The 20,789-nt window shown below is 37.3% G+C and overlaps 1 protein-coding gene across 1 annotated transcript in view; it reads right to left on the minus strand.

The window, feature by feature from the left end:
• Positions 1–20,789, minus strand: part of ZRANB3 (zinc finger RANBP2-type containing 3) — a 254,833-nt gene that overhangs the window by 142,631 nt on the left and 91,413 nt on the right. The window contains exon 3 of the mRNA XM_082631346.1: positions 10,764–10,782. Coding sequence (XP_082487472.1) covers positions 10,764–10,782 — 19 coding nt within the window. The remainder of the gene's footprint in view (positions 1–10,763; positions 10,783–20,789) is intronic.

The raw sequence follows: 20,789 nt of genomic DNA on the forward strand, positions 1-20,789 counted from the left end.
TATATTACAGAGTGACAGTAATCAAAACAGTATGGTATTTGCATAAAAACAGACATATTGATCAATGGAACAGAACAGAGCCAAAAATAAACTCATGACTATATGGTCAATTAATTTATAACAAAGGAACCAAGAATACACAGAGGGGAAAGGACAGGCCCTTCAATAAATGGTGTTGGGAAAAACTGGATGGTCACATGCAAAAGAAAGAATGAATTTTGATCACTATTTTACACTACACACAAAAGTTAACCTAAAATGGATTAAGGACTGGAATGTAAGATCTGAAACCATAAAACTCCTAGAAGAAAACGCAGGGGGTAAACTCCTTGACATCAGTCTTGGCTATGATTTGGAATTTGACACCAAAAGCAAAGGCAAAAAAAGCAAAAATAAACAAGTGGGATTACCTCAAACTAATAAAAAGCTCTACACAGCAAATGAAGTCATCAACAAAATGAGAAAACAACCTCTAGAATGGAAGAAAATATTTGCAAACCACATATCTAATAAGAAGTTAATATCCAAAATATATAAGGAACTCCTACAACTCAACAGCAAAAAAAGCCCCACAAACAAAAACAAAAACCCAATTAAAAAATGGGCAAAAGACCAAATAGACATTTGTCCAAAGAAGACATATAGATGACCAACAGGTACATGAAAAGATGCTCAACATCACTAATCATCAGAAAAATGCAAATCAAAACCACAATGAGATACCACCTTATACCTATTAGAATAGGTATTATCAAAATAAGAAATAACAAGTGTTGCTGAGGATGTGGAGAAAAAGGAACCCTCCTGCACTGCTGGTGGGAAAAAAAAATTGGTACAGCCACTGTGGCTGGAGGTGTCTCAAAAAATTAGAGATAGAACTACCACATGATCCAGCAATTCCACTTCTGGGTATTTATACAAAGAAAATGAAAACACTAACTAAAAAAGATACACGTGCTCCCACGTTCACTGCAGCATTATTTATAATAGGCAAGACATGGAAGCAACCTGTGTCCATCTATGGATGAATGGATAAAGAATTTGTGATATATATATATATAATATATATATATTATATATATATAAAATATATATATAAACACACACTCACACAGAATTATTATTCAGCCATTTGTGACAACATGGATGGACTTTACAGGCATTATACTACGTGAAATAAGTCATACAAAGAAAGACAGGTACTGTATGATCTAATTTATTTGTGGAAACAAAACAAAACTGAGTTCATAGATACAGAAAACAGATGGGTGGTTGCCAGGGACTTCCCTGGTGGTCCACTGGTAGAAGAATCCACCTTCCAATACAAGGGACGCGGGTTCGATCCCTGGTCGGGGAACTAAGATCCCATATGCCGGGGGGCAACTAAGCCCACACGCCACAACTATTGAGCTTGCGCACCTCCAGGAGACAGCCCACGTGCTGCAAACTACAGAGCCCACGCACCCCGGAGCCTGTGCGCCACAACTAGAGAGAAGCCCACGCACTGCAATGAAAGATCCCGCTTGCTGCAACTAACACCTGACGCAGCCAAGAAAATAAATTAAAAAAAAAAAAAAAAGATTGGTGGTTGTCAGAGGCAGGGGATTGAGGGTGGATGAAATAGGTGAAGAGGGTCTAAAGGTAAAAACTTCAAGTCATAAAATAAATAAGTCATGGGGATGTAATGTACAGCTTGGGGGCTGTAATTAATAATGCCTCACTGTATATTTAAAAGTTGCTAAAAGAGTAGATCTTAAAAGTTCTCATCACAAGAAAAATAATTTAGTAACTGTATGGTAACAGATGTTAACTAGACTTATTGTGGCGATCATTTTGCAATATATACAAATATCAAATCATTATGTTGTATACCTGAAACTATATATAATGTTGTATGTCAATTATAACTCAGTACAAAAAAAAAAGGAAAGAAAATTACTGATGAGAAGAAAAATCAAAGAATTTCTAAATAAACGGAGAGACAGTCTGTGTTCATGGACTAAAGACTCACATTGTTAAAGTTTCTTCCCAACTTGGTCTATAGATCTACAGATTCTTCCCATCTTTACCTATAAATGCAATGCAATCCCAGTCAAAATCCCAGCAAGCTGTTTGTAGAGACTGAGAAACTGATTCTAAAATTTATACGGAAAGACTAAGGACCTAGAATAGCCAACACAGTACTAAAGAAGATGAACAAAGTTGGATGAATCACACCACCCAATTTCAAGTATTATTATAAGACTACAGTAATCAAGACAGTGTGGTACCGGTGAAAGAATAGATATAGATCATTGGGACATAAGAGAGAGCCTAGAAATAGACCCATACAAATAAAGTCAACTGATCTTTGACAAAGAAGAAAGCTAATTCAGTGGTGAAAGGATACTCTTTTCAACAAATGTTGCTGGAATAACTGCACATCCATATGTAAGAAAAAGAATCTAGACACTAACTTTATATCCAAAATGGATCATAGACCGAAGTGTAATGTGACACTGTAAAACTTCTAGAAGACAACAGAAGAGAAAATCTAGGTGGCCTTGGGTGTAGCAATAGGATAGAAGACCAAAAGGATAATCAATGAAAGAAAAAATTGATAGGCTAGACTTCATTAAAGGTAAAAACTTCTGCTCTGTGAAAGAAACTTTTAGAAGAATAAAAAGACAAGTCACAGCATTGGAGAAAATATTTGTAAATCACATATCTGATAAAGGACTTGTACCTAAAATATACAAAGAACTCTTAAAACTCAACAACAAAAAGAAATAATCCAATTACAAAATGGGCAGAAGAACTGAACAAAGACCTTGCCAAAGAAGGCTTAGAGATGGAAAATAAACAAATGAAAGGATGCTCAATATCATATGTTCTTAGAGAACTACAAATTAAAAGAATAATGAAATATAACTATACCCAGTACAAAGGCTAAAATTAAAAAAAAATTTTTTTTTTAACTGACAATACCAACTGCTGGTGAGGATGCAGGGCAAGGGGAATTCTCATTCATTACTGGTGGGAATGCAAAATGATACACTTCTGAAGACAGTTTAACAGTTTCTGACAAAAGTGAACATAGTCTCACCGTGTATTATGGGTTGAATTGTGTCTCCCCCCCACCCCCTAGCAAAAGATATATTGAGGCCCTATTCCCTCAGTATTTCAGGATGTGATCTTATTTGGATATAGGGTTGTTGCAGATGTAATTGGTTAAGACGATGTCATACTACAGTAGGGTGAGCCCTTAATCCAATGTGACTGATGTTTTTACAAGAAGAGAAGAGACATAGACAAAAGGAAAATGCCCCATGAAGATAGAGGCAGGGATTGAAGTGATGCATCTACAAACCCAGGAATGCCAAAGACTGCTGGCCATCACCTGAAGCCAGGAGAAAGGCATTAAACAGATTCTCCCTCAGAGCCCTCAGAAGGAACCAAACCTCCTGACACCTTGATTTCAGGCTTCTAGCCTCTAGAACTGAGAGAGGATAAATTTCCGTTGTTTTAAGACACCAAGTTTGTGGTACTTTTTATGGCAGCCCTAGGAAACTAACATACCATAACAATTGAGCAACTGCACTCCTAGATAATTAGTCAACTGAGTATACCCACACAAACACCTACAAAATCGTCAAAACTGGAAGCATTGGTGAATGGAAAAACAAACTGTGGTACATCCATATAATGGAATTTTATTCAGTGATTAAAAGAAGAGCTATCAAGCCACAAAAAAGACGCGGCTGAAACTTAAAATGCATAGGCTAGGTGAAAAAAGCCAGTCTGAAAAAGCTACAAACTGTATGTTGCCAATCATATGACACTCTGGAAAAGGCAAAATGATACAGTCATTAAACACATCTTTGGTTATTGGGGGTTTTGGTCTGAAGGGAGTTAAATAAGTGAAGCACAGGGGATTGTTTGGGCAGTAAAACTATTCTACATGATACTGTAATGGTGATTACAAGACATTAAGCATTTGTGAAAATCCACAGAAATTTACATTACAAAAAGTACATTTTGATACATTTTGATGTATACAAATAATTAAAAAATAATTCAGGAAGTCAGAGGGTCCCATGATGGAATGTGAAGTGTGATACAATAATTTAAATGTATTATAGGTATATGAAACAACCTCACTGGATAGAGTAAAGGAATAAGGTCTGACTTAAAGTAATTCTGAAAATGAATGGAATCTGTAAAAATAAAGGTAAAAGGAACTGTACCTAAGCACTGTACTCTAGTTGATAATTTTCCTTCCTGTCGGGGTACAGGTTAATAATACTGAAACCACCACGCATGTATACTAGAAGTACATAATTAATTAAATGGATGGCACATGGTGGGAACTAGGATACTCAGTGATGGAGTGGGAGGATACAGTTAAGTGAGGGGAGAAGTTAGAATGACCCATGTGGTGATGGATTAGAGCTGGAGACATCAACAGGAACTCATGTTTAGCTTAAATACAGATACAGATGGCTACATAGATAAATATTCATAAATATGTACATACACACGCATATGTAAGTACACATGCATTTATCTCCTTGCTCCATCAGCTGAGAGGATCTAGAAGAAATGACACCCCAGTAAAAATGAGTACACCTAGCACCTAGATCTGGTTCTAATATCTTTCTCCAATAGAAAGAACCAGGGTATCCTGGAGAAATGTGTGATTCAAGTACTGGGGTAGGAAATATACAGGATGAGACTGGAGCATCCTGTAGTGCCAGAAAGTAAGAAAATGCTGAAAAGCCAAAGAAAACAAAACACAAAACCCCAAACAGAACAGCCTACAATGAAGGGGGCAAATCAAAGGGACACAGGAGTGAATTCAAAGAGCTCCCAATGGCCAAAGGTGAAACCATGTTGGCAACAAAATAAAGTGAATATCCATGAGTCCTACTGATATGAATACATGATAAAGTGAGTGAACAAATGAATTCTGAATAATTTATGTATTTATTTATTCTGCCTTTAAGGAAGTAGAGCATAAATCCCCATTTCTTAAGTATGGGCTGCATATAGTTACTTTCCTTCAAAAAATACAGTATGGGAAGGGACCAAAAAAAAAAAACACCCAGTAACTTTACAAGGGAAAAACCTGACAATCATTACATCAAACCAGGTGATCAAGGTTAACATTAACAGTGATAAGTCATATTGATATTATGTACCCTTGGTATGACATGATGACAATGGCAATTTACCTCTGTGGTCTTCTTGCCCAAAACACAGTACCTCAGTCTGATCATGAGAAAAACATCAGACAACATATCCCAATTAAGGGACATTTTACAAAATACTGAACCATTAACTCTCAAAACTGTAAAGGTCTTCAAAAACAAGGAAAGTCTGAGAAACTGTCACAACCAAGAGAGGCTATTGGCTATCGGTCATGTCTATTTAAAGACATGACTACTAAACGTAATGTGTATACTGGATGGAATCCTGGAAAAGAAAAAGGACATCAGTGAAAATCTGAGGAAATCTAAATGAAGTATGGTTTTTAGTTAAAAACACTAGTATATGAATATTGGTTCATTAATTGAGACATTACTAATCTAAATAACTAGTAACGGGGGACTGGCTTTGAGGCATATGAGAGCTCTCTGTACTATGTTCACAATAATTCCATAAAACTAAACCTGTTCTAAAATTTAAACCTTATTTTTAAAAAAGGACATTCAAAAAATAGTAAAGCTGGCCTTAAAAATGAGGAAAGGAAGCAGGCAAATGATATTGATTTAGAGGAATATAGACCGTCTCAGCAGCACAAATGCCATCACCTATATATATCATTCAGCTTCATTCATTTGAGCACTATGTCTTGCAGATTCTTCTGTACTTAAGAATCCTGTTTCAAAACACAGAAAGTCTAGTACCTGGAGACTTTGTATAGAATAGCAATAATGGACTTGGGTGCTGGATTATTTTAGGTTAGATATCAGCTCCTAGCATGTTCTAGCTGTATTTACTTAACATATTTGTGCCTCAGCTTTCTCATCTGGAAAATGATGGTGGTAATAATAATCATAATACTCTGTTGGGTTGTCCTGGGATGAAATAAATTAATACATGTAAATCACTAGAACAGAACCTGGCACATATGTGTTAATTAAGTATTAACTCTTTAATCAGTCCATTCATTCAACAGAAATGGACCACCAACAAAGAGGGGTTATGAATCAGAAAGAGTAAAAGCTCAGAGGGGAAAGTATTCAACTTGGGTCTGGTAAAGGGAAACAAGGATTTGTAGAAGCAAATGGAATAAAAATGATCACCTCAGCTCACTTTGTCAAACCAGGGTAGCTTATACAAAAGGAAAACTAAAATTCTTCATGTCTAGTTTAACTTCTTTGTCCTCAAACCTATAAGGTTAATGTTGGCAGAGACTATATCACAGTATCAATTTTAAGGTCTTCTGATAGAAATAATCTTCCCGAGGGGGTTCTTCAGTGTTTCCAGACACCTACAGATTTCTGCCTGCAGAGAAAATGACAAGGCTTTTTAAACTTCAGCCTACAGAAAAACTTCTGCGAGCACTCGACAGGTTCCACAGCCTCTCCCCTCCAAACTTCTCTTCCAGAGAAGCACCTTGACCAAAAGAAAAGCATCCATAATGACAACTCTATGGTCTCTGTTCCAAATATATATCTATTAATCCCAAAATAGCCACAAAGTAAGCCAAGCCAAGTAGCTTAGCCTTGACAAATGGTTTCCTTTTCTTTTGAAAAAGGAAGGAAAGCAATACTTTATTTGGTATACCATCCCCCTGACTCCAAATGTTTTCTCAAGTAACAGGAAGGAAACTTAGGGAAAAGCTGGGGGTGGGGGCAGGGGCGCGGGACTTAAGTAGAGTACTAACAAAAAATGTCACATAAGAATCTTCTGACTTTGAAAATAGATTCAACAGACAAGACAGAATCCATGTACTGACAGCATTTTGTCTATAGGGACACAATTATTAGGCTATTCATATAAATCTAGGCTGTTAATCCCATCTTCTTAAGTAAAAATGAACATGACAAAAATTTTCTAAATGCTCGGTTTCTACAAAGAATAATAGCCTTTAGATACTTGACAAATAAGGTAGTAAGTATATAGGTTTAATATTTTCCTCATGTATATCGAATTAAATTACCTGTTGTGTGTTAATATGAAATTATTTTTCATATTTAAAATCTTTTTATGAATAAAAATTTTCAATAATTTTCAACAGAACAAGGACACAGTGGTTAAAAAATTATTAAAGAACAGTAAAGATAATAGTGCAACAGCCTGACTACAGACTGTGGCCTGAATTCCATTATTAAAGGAATACAAATTCACAAGTTTCTGTATATTTACTACACGGTTCTTGAAACAACACTTGACTACATTAAACCAAGAAGGGGGAAAAGGATTTAAAACAGTTTAAGCTAAGTTTGCAAAGTTAATTTTATTAAAAGTTGCAGCTTTGTTGGTTATCTGAAATATAGTTTAATAATTGAAATACTCAATGATCACATAATTAGACAATTAAACAGAACTTGTCATCATTCCAATTTTAGATTAATGACTATCTCATATACAGTAGATAGATTACATAATTCCACAAAGATTGAAAATAGTAGAAAAATACTAGAAGAGAGGGGAGTTATTCCAGTGAAGGAAGTCATTTGCTTCTTCTAAAGCTATGGAGGAAAGATCACAGCAGACAACTAAATTACACAATACTCTAAGTGGGTATTCAAGCATCTTAAAAAAAAAAAAAGTAGGTTCAATAACAGAGATGTAATATTGCTCTCCTAAAGCTTTTAGCTATTTGATGAGTCAAATATTCATTATATCAAAAAATACATATTTTTAAAAATAAATTTATTTATTTTTTATTTTTGGCTGAGTTGGGTCTTCGTTGCTGTGCATGGGCTTTCTCTAGTTGCAGTGAGTGGGGGCTACTCTTCATTGTGGCACGTGGGCTTCTCATTGGGTGGCTTCTCTTGTTGCGGAGCACAGGCTCTAGGCACACAGGCTTCAGCAGTTGTGGCACATGGGCTCAGTAGTTGTGGCTCGTAGGCTCTAGAGCACAGGCTCAGTAGTTGTGGCACATGGGCTTTGTTGCTCCACGGCATGTGGGATCTTCCCGGACCAGGACTTGAACCTGTGTCCCCCGCATTGGCAGGTGGATTCTTAACCACTGTGCCAGCAGGGAAGCCCTCAAAATATATTTTTTAATTTAAAAATCAAAACTTGGTTGACCTCCAAATTATAAACTGCATTTCCTCCTATGACTTCACTACCATTTTGTGATAAGAGCAAGAGAAGGAGAACAGTATTAGACAAGAAAATGAAGGTCAAACCAGAGTTCACATAATTTACATATATACAAGTTTCCTTCTATTTCAAGACTTTTAATTTACTCACTTTCATCCACACTAACTCAGTAAGATTCCACAGAAATGGCATTTCAACTCAACCAAAAACAGAGGATATTAGTGGTTTTGAGCTGTGATCTTAGAATTGTACATCACTACGTTATTTCTGTGGCATGTTTTTTGTACTTATGTGTAAAATTGAGGATTTTTCCTTAATTAACCTTATTGATAGGATTCGACATAATAAACCTCAGAAAGTCAAATAGTTGTAAAAGAATGAGAGTCTTTAAAATGCTGGTGAAAAAAAGGAGATATGAGGGACACAAAAGTGGACTCTTCTTTTAAGTACTGAGAAAATATTAAATGGTTCTTTTAAATTTATTTAAAAAAAAGAATGGTTTTGAAAGACAAGCACAAATCACTCAACATGTGACAAGTGTAATTGTAAATAACAGGAGATGAAAAGTGATAGGTATAAAGAAAAACTCTTGTTGGCTAGAAGGTTCATCATGAACTCATCATGCATAATCCTTAGTCTAATGTCAACTGAGGAGAAGACAGGAGTTTGTTGGAGAATATAAAAGTTAAGAAGGGCTTCCCTGGTGGCGCAGTGGTTGAGAGTCTGCCTGCCGATGCAGTGGACATGGGTTCGAACCCTGGTCCAGGAAGATCCCATATGCCGCAGAGCAGTTGGGCCCGTGCGCCACAACTGCTGAGCCTGTGCTCTGGAGCTCGCGTGCTGCAACTACTGAAGCCCACGCACCTAGAGCCCGTGCTCAGCAACAGGAGAAGCCACCGCAATAGGAGGCCCGTGCATCGTGACAGAGAGTGGCCCCTGCTCACCGCAACTGGAGAGGGCCTGCACGCAGCAACGAAGACCCAACACAGCCAAAAATAAATAAATTAATTAAATTAAAAAAAAAAAGTTAAGAAGAGTTAAGGTGCTGATCAAGTTCAATCCATCAATGATTCTGCACATTTAAGGCCTATTCAAATCTCTACAACATCAAATTGAAGAACAAGGTAGCAATGCATTGTCATAGCCACTAAGATGTTCCCCATGAATTGCTTGGGGAAATTATCAAGATAATGTTACACATTATGGTATATTTACCGTGGACATAAAACTGGTCTGTTTAAAAAAAAATTATTGATACACACATCCATACATATATCACACACACATTTTATACATATTATATAAAATGGTTATGCCTAGTTTGGAGGTTGAAGGATGAATTTATATTCCTATTTGGTGAAAACATATTCAGGGATTAAAAACATAAGCTTCTTTTAGTCATTTTGGACTCTCAAATCTATAAATTTATGAAGATTCTTTTGGAATGCATCCTGTTCCAAAATAGAAATTTCTACTGTTTTCCAAATGTCTATGTCCTGTCTCTTTAATTACACTGTTGAAGTTTTTCACAGGCAATGACTGTTTCTAACTATAACATCTAGTCTAAACAAATACCTATAGAATGAAGAGTTCAAACTAAAAACTTCAGTAATTATAAATCAGCATGAACCAAGAAACCCTATATGAACCTTCTGCTTGGCATTCATGTCCACATTATAGTCTTATTCATTTTTTTCCTGAAGAAGAGATAGTGGAGATAAGCCATTGGTGAGTCTACATGTAACTAAAACTAAAAGACAGTTAATTGGGAGAATCTTTTATGGTTTCACTTATATTTAAAAAAAATTCAGTATCCATTTTCCTCACCTCTATTATATTTTTAAATGTATATGTTTTGCTGTTATCCTTAAAGACATCATGAAAACAGCAACATATTTTCCAAAATGATATTAAAAGTTAGAACTTTATTGATCTACATCATTCTGAGAATGTATGTAAAGAGTATTGTAGTTTATGTAGCAAGAACTTCCATTTCAGTGAAAAAACCTGAATATGAATGTATACGAGTACATGCCCCTTAAAGGTATCAAATTGTTTAGTAATAGTAAAATACCATTTTAACATTATGCTTCACACTCATACAAAACAATTAACAATAACCTTTAGAGCAAAATCTTAAAAGTTCAGCTTCTAAGCAAGCAGCATTATGACAAGTAGAAAAGAGTTCAGTTTCATTTGGGGATGCATTCATGCTTCTGAGGCCAAAAATATAGAATTTTGGATCACTAATGTTAACACTAACATGTTCCAAATATATGCCTTGCGCACGGGCATGCGCACACACACGCGCACACGCACACTCTCTCTTTCTCATTCTTATTCTCTCTGCTGTCCCCACGCCTCGCCCTCCATCTCTCTCCCACTGTCCTCTCCATATACAGATATATAGTCAAATGAAAGACAGAGAGCACAGGGTAAATAACAGACAACAAAATCTGGTTGGGGAATTTTATAAAAGACATAAAAATCATGAAAACACTTACTTCATCAGCCACCATACACCTGGAAAAAATAAAAATAAAACCAAATTAATCTCTTAATTACCAAAGTTAGCCATTTAAAAAGTTCTGATCGAGTAGCTTGCCACAAAATAGTTACAAATGTTAAAGTACTAAGCCAGAGAGAGGTGTTTATAAGCGTGCATGAGAAAATGGGCCATTGCTGATTTATAAGACTCTCCAGCTGCCAACAGCATATGTATGTGGGAGTGTTAGAGTTTCAGGTGCGCTGTTTCCTACATCCCACCCATGGCGACAAGCTACAATGACCCTTCAAAATGTGAGCAAAATGGCAAGTGACTGTACCAATGACTTCCCTCCCTACCAATGACTTCCCTCCATACCAATAAACCTTAAAATTGGTCTTCCCTAGAGATTAGAAGAATGCTGTATTAAAGTGCATTAGCATGTTATAGATAAAAGTATATATGCTATATTATACATGCTAAGCCTATTTTCAAGCTGAATTTTGGTTTCTACTATTATTTTACTGAGTTCTCTCTTCTCTGTTCTTTCTTGTAACCTATAGAAGTAAATTCTATCCACTGAAAATTGAGGATGGGGGCATAAACCGAGGTCCTAAGTAAAAGAAAAAACCAAAGAGCAAAAAGAAAGAATAGCAGATATGGTCAAGATCATGAGGGGTCCCTTAGAGACAGTGAGTACATTGTAAGGAGAAAAACCAATCTCTTAACTGAGGGGATTTCCAGGCAATGTAAAAAAAAATACTGGAATATTATAAAAATCAGAGAGGAGGGCTTCCCTGGTGGCGCAGTGGTTGAGAGTCCGCCTGCCAATGCAGGGGATGAGGGTTCATGCCCAGGTTCGTGCCCTGGTCCGGGAAGATCCCACATGCCGTGGAGCGGCTGGGCCCGTGAGCCATGGCCGCTGAGCCTGCGCGTCTGGAGCCTGTGCTCCGCAACGGGAGAGGCCACAACAACAGTGAGAGGCCCACATACCGCAAAAAAAAAAAAAAAAAATCAGAGAGGAAAAAAGTCCCTATTTGTATTTTTTCCTTCCTTTATTCCCAATGGCCTTGACATTATACAATACTACATGGTTTCTTTTAACATAAGACACAAATTAATAATTTGGTAATAAATATATCATTAAGGAATAAGTTACAAGTAAAATGGAATTTCGTTCTTAAAATGAAAAAAGATGTCAGGTTACATATTAAGTATTTTTACGGAAAAATAAAATAAATATACTTTAACTGAAATTTAAAACATACGCAAGAGTAAAAAGTTTATTACATTTTTTGCAAACAAGCCTAAATAGTAGAAAGCTAAAAAGCAATACTTTGAAAAATATGACTTATTTCCAGGAAGATTCATACATATACCTATTTTTTCATTGTAAAATCCAACTCAAATTTGGAAAAGATGTCACTTGAAGCATATATTATATATTGAGTGCCTATATGTACCTGGCTCTGTCCTATGTGCTAGGGATATAGCAGTGAATTTAAAAGTCTTTCCCTCATAGAGGGTGACTGGAAGAATTTCTGACAATGAACAAATAAATGATTCAAGTGATGATACATGCTATTAAAAACACTAAAACAGGGTAGGTGGAATAGGGAAATAAGAGAGGAGCTATTTTATAGGGTGGTCAGGAATAATCTTTATGATAAGGCAATTCCAACAGACCTGAACAAATCACAAATTTAATGAGGAAGGGTACTCTCAGCAAAGGGATGAGCAAGTGCAAGAGCCCTGAGATAAGACGGTTATGATGTAGTTAAGCAAGAGGAAGGAAGCTAACGTGATTAAAGTGGACTGAGTCATGGAAAATGGTAGAAAATAAGGTTGGAAGCACCTAGGGTCCTGACTATGGTGAACCTTATAGGCAATGGCACAAAGTCTAGATTTTATTAGAATCCTTTGGAAGTAAGCAACATTTTACCTTTTAAAAAGATTACTCTGCCTTCTAGAGAATAAACTGTAGAGGGCAAGAGCAGAAGCACAGAAAGCAGTCAGGAGGCACCTGAAGTAGACCAGGAAAGGAAAAAGGATAGATGGATGCATGGTAGAGATGAAGGAGGTGAGAAGTGGTCAGTTTAGGTACATTTTGAAAGTACAGCCAACAGGATTTGCTGATCGATCGGAATGTGGATATAAAATGAGAGAGAGGGAAGAATTAATCTTAAGATACTGTCTTAAGCAATTAACTGAAAAATGGGGGTAATGCACTCACTGAGACAGGAAAGGCTGGGAGAGGAGTAGGTTTGGAGATGATAATCCAAAGTTCGGTTTGGATGTGTAACCTTTGTGATATCCATTAGATATCCGAGTTGAACTGTTGAGTGGGCCACTGGATATGTGAGTTGGGGGAATGGTAGGGAACTGGAGATATAATAAATCTGAGACTCATTAGAATGTAATGGCACTGGAATGAGAAAGGATACAGGGTACTCTGTAATATGATAACTTGACTGTGGCTTGTTTTCCTCTATGCCCAATTCCAAGTTCCTTAACTTTCTAAAGAGAAGCAGAGGCTGTGACCTGCAGGCTGCTAGATAAGTTTTATGACTCTAGTGAAGAACCGGTATGCAACTAAATTGCCCTGTGGGTGGCTAGCTGACTGAAAAGCAGCATCAGAGCCCCAGGCAACAACTAAGGGCTGTGGATTGCTGGATTGGCTTGGCTTTCAAGTATCTGAAGACCCCAGTTGTAAGATTATCTTCGAGCCCTCTGGATGTGCTGGATTTTAACAGGAGACAAGTGGGCTTTCCTAACTTTGGAAACTAGGGCAGTTCAAGTACATCAGAGAGCACTGGGCTTCCTTCAGGTATCTCTAGTGGGGCTGTCCTTCAACTTTAGGCACTACATCTATCTTGACCTGTGGCATTCCTGCTATTAAGGGCAGTTCAGCAACGAGACCTGATTTCCAATGAGCTATCACAGAAAAATAATATCGTGTGAGAGGCCCAAACATTTGAAAAAGCAGAATTCAAGTGAATAATCAGAACACTTATCTAGCGAAAGAGAAGTGCTAGAAAAGATAAAAACCTACACAAAAATTGTTTCAGCACTTAAGTAAATTCTAATGCAACACACACACACACTTATACACAGATTCAAGATAGGAGAAGATGAAAAGGAAATCTGGTGAACAATATGTATGAATTTAATGGATGATGTGTATTCTAAATAAGGACTCTAGAAGAAGAAGGGACACATTCTGAAAATCTGAATGTGCAAAATTGAAGGGAGGTAACAAAGGAGAAGGGATACTAAAATTATTCTAAAGCAGAATACCAAACAGATGATATTTAAAGCCAGGAGACTAAATGAGATCACTTAGGAAGAAGAGAAGAGAGCTACTGACTGAGCCCTGGAGCACTCCAACAATTAGAGGTCATGAAAGGGAGAAGGATCCAGCAAGAGAAACTGAGGACTGTCCAGTAGCGTAAAAAGACACAAGAAAAATGTGGTGACCTAGAAGCCAAGTTAAGAAATTGTTTTGAGAAGGAGAGAATGAACAACTATAACAAATGCTGCTGAGAAGTCTAGTGAAATGAGGTCTAAGAACTGATCATTTGATTCATAGCTCTGACCAGAGCAACTTTGATACAACAGTAGGCAACAAAAGCCCTACCTGAATGGGTTCAAGAGAGAATGGGAAGAGAGGAAGGGGAGAGAGTGAGTAGAGATGATTGTCTTAAGGAATTATCCTGTAAAGGGAGCAAAGAAATATGATAGTAGCCAGCAGGAAAACTAGGGTACAGAGAAGATTTTTTAATGATAGAAATATCTTATTGACTCTATGAGTACAACATCTGTGGATCAGGAACTTGGGAATCAAGTCAAGACAATAAATAAAACTGAGAAAGTAGCTATGCATGAAGATGATAACAGAAGTAGAAATGAATGAGATTCTCCTGTGTAAACTGTAAAAAGGAGGGAATTTTTTCATGGCTAGATCCTTGGGAAACATTCTTACTTCAAAAGCAAAGGGAAGGAACTAAAAGTATTCAAGGAGGTGGAGAAAAAGGAGCAGGGACTAAGAAGTCCAGGGGAAACACATCCATGACAGGGTAAATGGGTTAACAGTGTCTAACACCATGAAGATGTTGCAAAGGATGAGGGCTAAAAGGCCACCATACTAAGTTATCAGGAGCTCACTTGTAAGCTCATTTGCAATCCTCACTTGTTAAGAGGACTGTGGATAGTAAAAAGGGGAGGCAACAGATACAGAGTAATCAGAAAGGAATTTTGGTAGCAAAAAGAAAAGAAAAATTAAAAATAGGGCAGAAGCTATATAACATGTTGGAAACCTGAACAGTGGCCCTGGAGTCAACAGCGAGAAGGAAAACAAGAAAGATGACTGATGGAGACCATAATATAAAAAGGGAAAATATACCCAATCCAATTTCTCACTTCATAAAAATTTTACACCGCATTTGAATGAAACTAAAGTCTACTTTGTAAATGAAGGACTGCCCATAATTACTTTATATCCAAGGAAATATAAACAGCTTTTTCTCCCATTGGGAAATGGCAAATACAATTCGAATTATAGGGACTTTAACCTACAGCTAAAAAGAAAACTTCCTTCATTAAAGAATATTCATTGTATTTGCCAAACCTGGTTTGGTATGCCAACAGCTATGCAATTTTATCTGAATTTTACAAGCAGTTCAGTTTTCCATTTTTACAAAAAATAAATTATTCTTTGTTCCAAATTCATTGTTAATTGTTTAAATCATAATTTATCCAGCTTGGCTGCAGACATCAAAAAGCAACTTTTCATTTCACTGAGCTGTTAACAAAACCTTAAGGCCCCTTACATTAATCATCCACTTACAGTATCAAGGCATCCATACCTCTGGTGTTTGCAGCAGCTGTATCTATGATGCACATGCTCAGTGTTTGCTATTTTTAACCCAAATTCTTATACAGATAGAAAAGAGAAAACTGAACAGCATTATACTTTCCTGACAATCACTTTACATACCAGCTAAATTTCTAATCTAATACTCATAGAACTGAATAATTTATGTTTAACCTGATGCTTTTCTCCAATTTCTTTATATTAAAACACCACCTTTTCTATAATTAACACCCATATCTCTTTTGAATAAATCATGTCTGTAAAAAGAAAACAGAAAAACTCTCCAAGAGAATATTTTGATTACACTGAGAATTTAATGCTCTAACTCTGTTTTGAATCATAAGTACAGAATTCAGGACTCAGTACGAGAAAACAGGATTTGCTTAATCAATTACCATGCATCCTTTGGCCTCAGAAGTAGGCTATTACCTCAGGGAGAATACTGACCTTTAGGCTATTGGATTTTGCTAACTGTCCATTAGCAGGAATCAACAATTTAATATATATATATATGGTTGATAACATACTACCATACCACTCTTTAACTATGGTATATTTGACCAATGCTAACTTAAACGTTACTTTAATAAATCCACCCACTCTCCCTTACAGACCAAGCTACAGGGACCATGAGTTCAGAGGACCAAGTCATAACATTTTTTCCAGCCACAGCAGTGTCTTAAAATACTTTACCCCGTAACTATCAAAGTTCAACGTGATAAAATGGCCTTTGTTTAGCTTTAATATTATTTATTTTTGGAATTGGAGATACATTATATGCACATGATTTAAGAGGTACAAAAGTGGAAAATCTTTCTTCAATCCCTATTCCTCAAGGGTGTCCCAGATGTTGGCTGCTCTGAAGGCAATAAAGGAACCAATTTCTTGGGTAGCCTTCTGGAAATAGTCTTTGTAAGCACAAGTTAATATATGTGTGGGTGTGTGTGCAGGTGTATATAAATATACATGTATATTTATATGTCACAAATAATAACATAAGATTTACACCTTTACTGATTTTGTGTAAAATCCCAAAAGTGCACAATATAATATTGTAACATGATACTAACATGAACATGATAAAGAAAAGGAAAAAATTGAGGTTGAAAATTAGAAAAACATTCTTTGCTTTAGCAAATGGCAAGGAGTTGTGGTCAGGACACCTTCTGCTTCAGCTCTCATCTAGCCTGACCTCTTCATGGTGTCTGGGATAGAACAACCACTTCCTGCAAAAGCTCTCCTCGGCCTCCCAGCCACTCCTGACTCTCTTCCTAGCTTTCATCTTCTGCCCCATTCCCTGCTGCCTTCTCTTCCACCCATCCTCTTTTTTTTTTTTTTTTTTTTTTTTTGCGGTATGCAGGTCTCTCACTGTTGTGGCCTCTCCCATTGCAGAGCACAGGCTCCGGACGTGCAGGCTCAGCGGCCATTGCTCACGGGCCCAGCTGCTCCGCTGCATGTGGGATCCTCCTGGACCGGGGCACGAACCCCTGTCCCCTGCATCGGCAGGCGTACTCTCAACCACTGAGCCATGAGGGAAGCCCCACCCATCCTCTTTAGTGTTCAATCTTTAGTCATTCTCTCCTTGTGCTCTACCTAAATCCCTAAAGCTATCATCCATTCTCATAGTTTTAAGTATCACACATACACAACTCCTAAACCTGTACCTAAGGCTTTTACAATATACTCCAGATAGATCCACATTTAAAACCTCTTTTTGGACTCTTTTCCCAGAATATCCTGAAGTTCTTATGACATACAATGCATGTTTATATTTGAAACTAAAGTTAATTAAGCCCCAGATTAAAAAGAAAAAGACAATCAAACCTCTGGAGGGTTTATTTAAACAACTGATTTGAGTCTGTGATTCTTACCCTTGAGTCAGAAATTTCTGTTAAAAATAAAAACTACAAAACAACAGTATTTATTTTGGTTGCATATCAAATCAGTCTGCTGCATTTCTGTAAAAGCTTAGAGCACTGCTCTTATTTGCAAGCATATAATTAAATATATCCTAGACCTCTATATCCAGCTTCTTAGTCTCATCTGTTTTATAAAATGACTAAGCCAAGTAAGCTGAGCTGTGATAAAATGAGGTAAGATAGTATTTTGTAAAGGGAATACCATAAAAACTTTACTGCTGTTATGATGGTGATGATAAGTTCTATTCAATAGGGACTTCCCTGGGGGCTCAGTGAGTTAAGACTCTGAGCTCCCAATGCAGGGGGCCCAGGTTTGATCCCAGGGAACTAGATCACACGTGCATGTTGCAACTAAGAGTTCACATGCTACAACTAAGGAGCTTGCAAGCCGCAACTAAGGAGCTTGCAAGCCACAGCTAAGGAGCCTGCCTGCTGCAACTAAGACCTGGCGGAACCAAATTAAAAAAAAAAAAAAAAAGAAAAAGTTCTGTTCAATAAAATCCAAATAGGGCTTCCCTGGTGGCACAGTGGTTGAGGGCCCGCCTGCCAATGCAGGGGTTGCGGGTTCAAGCCCTGGTCCGGGAGGATCCCACATGTCGCGGAGCAGCTGGGCCCATGAGCCATGGCTGCTGAGCCTGCGTTCTGGAGCCCATGAGCCGCAGCTGCTGAGCCCGCATGCTACAACTGCTGAAGCCTGCACGCCTGGAACCTGTGCTCCGCAAAAGGGGAGGTCACCATGGTGAGAGGCCCACGCACCGTGGCAAGGAGTGGCCCCTGCTCACTGCAGCTGGAGGGGGCCCATGAGCAGCAACGAAGACCCAACACAGCCAAAAAATAAATAAATAAACTTATTTAAAAAAATCCAAATAACTATCTTCACTGTCAGTAAGTAAATACTGGCAATGAATAAAGGGAAGATACAGAGGACAGCAGCTTCCAATTTAGCTGTTATTAATGGAAGGAAATTTGATCGACTTTAAAAACTGGTTTTATAAACACTGTTTCCATAAGGATGCAGTGCAAGAAAAGAAACAACTCAAAATGGCTTAAGCACTAAAGAGAAATAATATATCATATAATATATAGCAAGAAATCCAGGGTGGGATGGTTCCAGGTGATTAATTCAGTAGGTAACTCATGTCATGTTTCTACTATGTGATCCTAAGTTGCTCTAGACAACATATCCTTACCCACCAATGTTCAGAGGCACATGGAAGGCATACCCAAAGAATTCTAGAGTCTGTTGACAGGGAAGGAAAAGGAGAAGGACTTTACGTGAAGCAACCCACATCTGCTGCATATTTGAAAAACAAGTTAAAATAACATTTAGTGTTTTCTTTTGTATTAGTTCTTTACCTATTATGAAACACTGGTCACATACAGGAAGGATATAAAAGCCTGGTAATAATATGAAGGTACATAAGAGATGTGGGGTATTATAAACAAATCCTTGTGTATACCAAAAGACCAATGAAGTTTTAAAAAGAATTGCTTTTCCTGTTCACGAGTTTTTAAAAATTAAACTAGTCCCTAATGCATGATAATATTTTGAAAATATTATGCTTTGTTAGTCTGACTTCATTAGCACAAATTACCCTATAACTTTTAAAGAGCAAAACAGGAAATAGTCTCTGCATCCTCCTAAATTGTTTTAAAAAAAGGTGTACCTCAGCTGTTTTGAGAGAATTATTATTGTTTTCAGGATGTATAATAATTCCCACTGGGCCATTATACCACATATTAGCTTCGACGCAATTATTTATTCTTGTTTATAAAACTGCAGGTCAAAACAGTTGATTATTCCTACAGTAATTAGTGGAGAATTTTTAGGGTTTAATTAGACAATAACATTCATTACACTATTTTGGAGTTAAAAACAAAAACATAGTTCATATAAAAAAGCAACTAAGAAGTAAGTCAGCTCTGCGTGATCTAGTCTAAAGAGACTTTATAAGTAATAAAAATGATTTACAGTATTAGAATTCCTTAATAAAGACATGTGCACCACTGATACTTAAATGTTGCTAGGTAGATGGAGGAATAAGTTAAATAGTTTTATTACAAACTGAGAGCTCTCTCAGAATATGGTAGGACAATAACCTTTTGTTTACAAATTCCTTTTAGCCTAGTTTTTGGACTTAATTGAATTATACGTTAATAAAACCTGAGCACTTCTATTATAGTCTCTATCTTGTGGAGATGTGAGGGTGAATTAAGGCAAGTATATATCAAAAATTATTTTCAGTTTCAATAACCACCAAGCACACAATATTCATTTGGTCATTCACCAAGTATTCCTTTGAGCACCAGGCATAGTGCTAGGCCCTTAGTCTGAGCAGGACACAAACATATAAGCCATAAGTGTACTAAGTGTTACTAATGTTATGCACCCTTTCGGGGTAAAGACTGTAAGGCAAAAATAGGGGATTAGTCACTTCTATCCAAATGTTCAATAAAGGTTACATTGAGAGGGACTTCCCTGGCGGTCCAGTGGTTAAGACTCTGAGCTTCCACTGCAGGAGACATGGGTTTGATCCCTGGTTGGGGAACTAAGATCCCACGTGCTGTGCAGCACAGCTGAAGAAATGAAAGGTTTAAAACATTGGCTGGGTTCAGACTTCTCTGCTGGCGCAGTGGTTAAGGATCCGCCTGCCAATGTAGGAGACACGGGTTCAATCACTGGTTTGGGAAGATCCCACATGCCACAGAGCAAGTACGCTTGTGCGCCACAACTACTAGGCCTGCGCTCTAGAATCCACGTGCCGTAACTACTGAGTGCACACACCACAACTACTGAAGCCTTCACGCTCTAGGGCCTGCATGCCGCAACTACTGAAGCATGCGTGCCTAGAGCCCATGCTGTGCAACAAGAGAAGCCAGCGAAATGAGAAGCCCATGCACTGCAATAAAGAGTAGCCCCCACTCGCCACAACTAGAGTAAGCCTGAGTGCAGCACTGAAGACCCAACGCAGCCATTCATAAATACATAAATAAATAAATTAAATTAAATTAAAGTCATGTTTAAAAAAAAATATTGGCTGGGTTCAAAATGAATGCCTCAGGCAGGTCCTCATATCTGAGTAATCATCAAACTCATTTCAAAAGAAAATATTCTCTGAAAAACTTACTGTTAATTAAGAATTTTTTATTTCAAATAAGAACAAACTCAAAATGAGGTACAAATTCCTTATACTTACAGAGTTTAGAAAGTATTTTTAAAATGAGAACAATTTTACAAAATGAAGAATAAACC

The sequence above is a fragment of the Mesoplodon mirus genome (genome assembly GCF_964341445.2).
Source record: "Mesoplodon mirus genome assembly, chromosome: 8".
NCBI lineage: Eukaryota > Metazoa > Chordata > Mammalia > Artiodactyla > Ziphiidae > Mesoplodon > Mesoplodon mirus.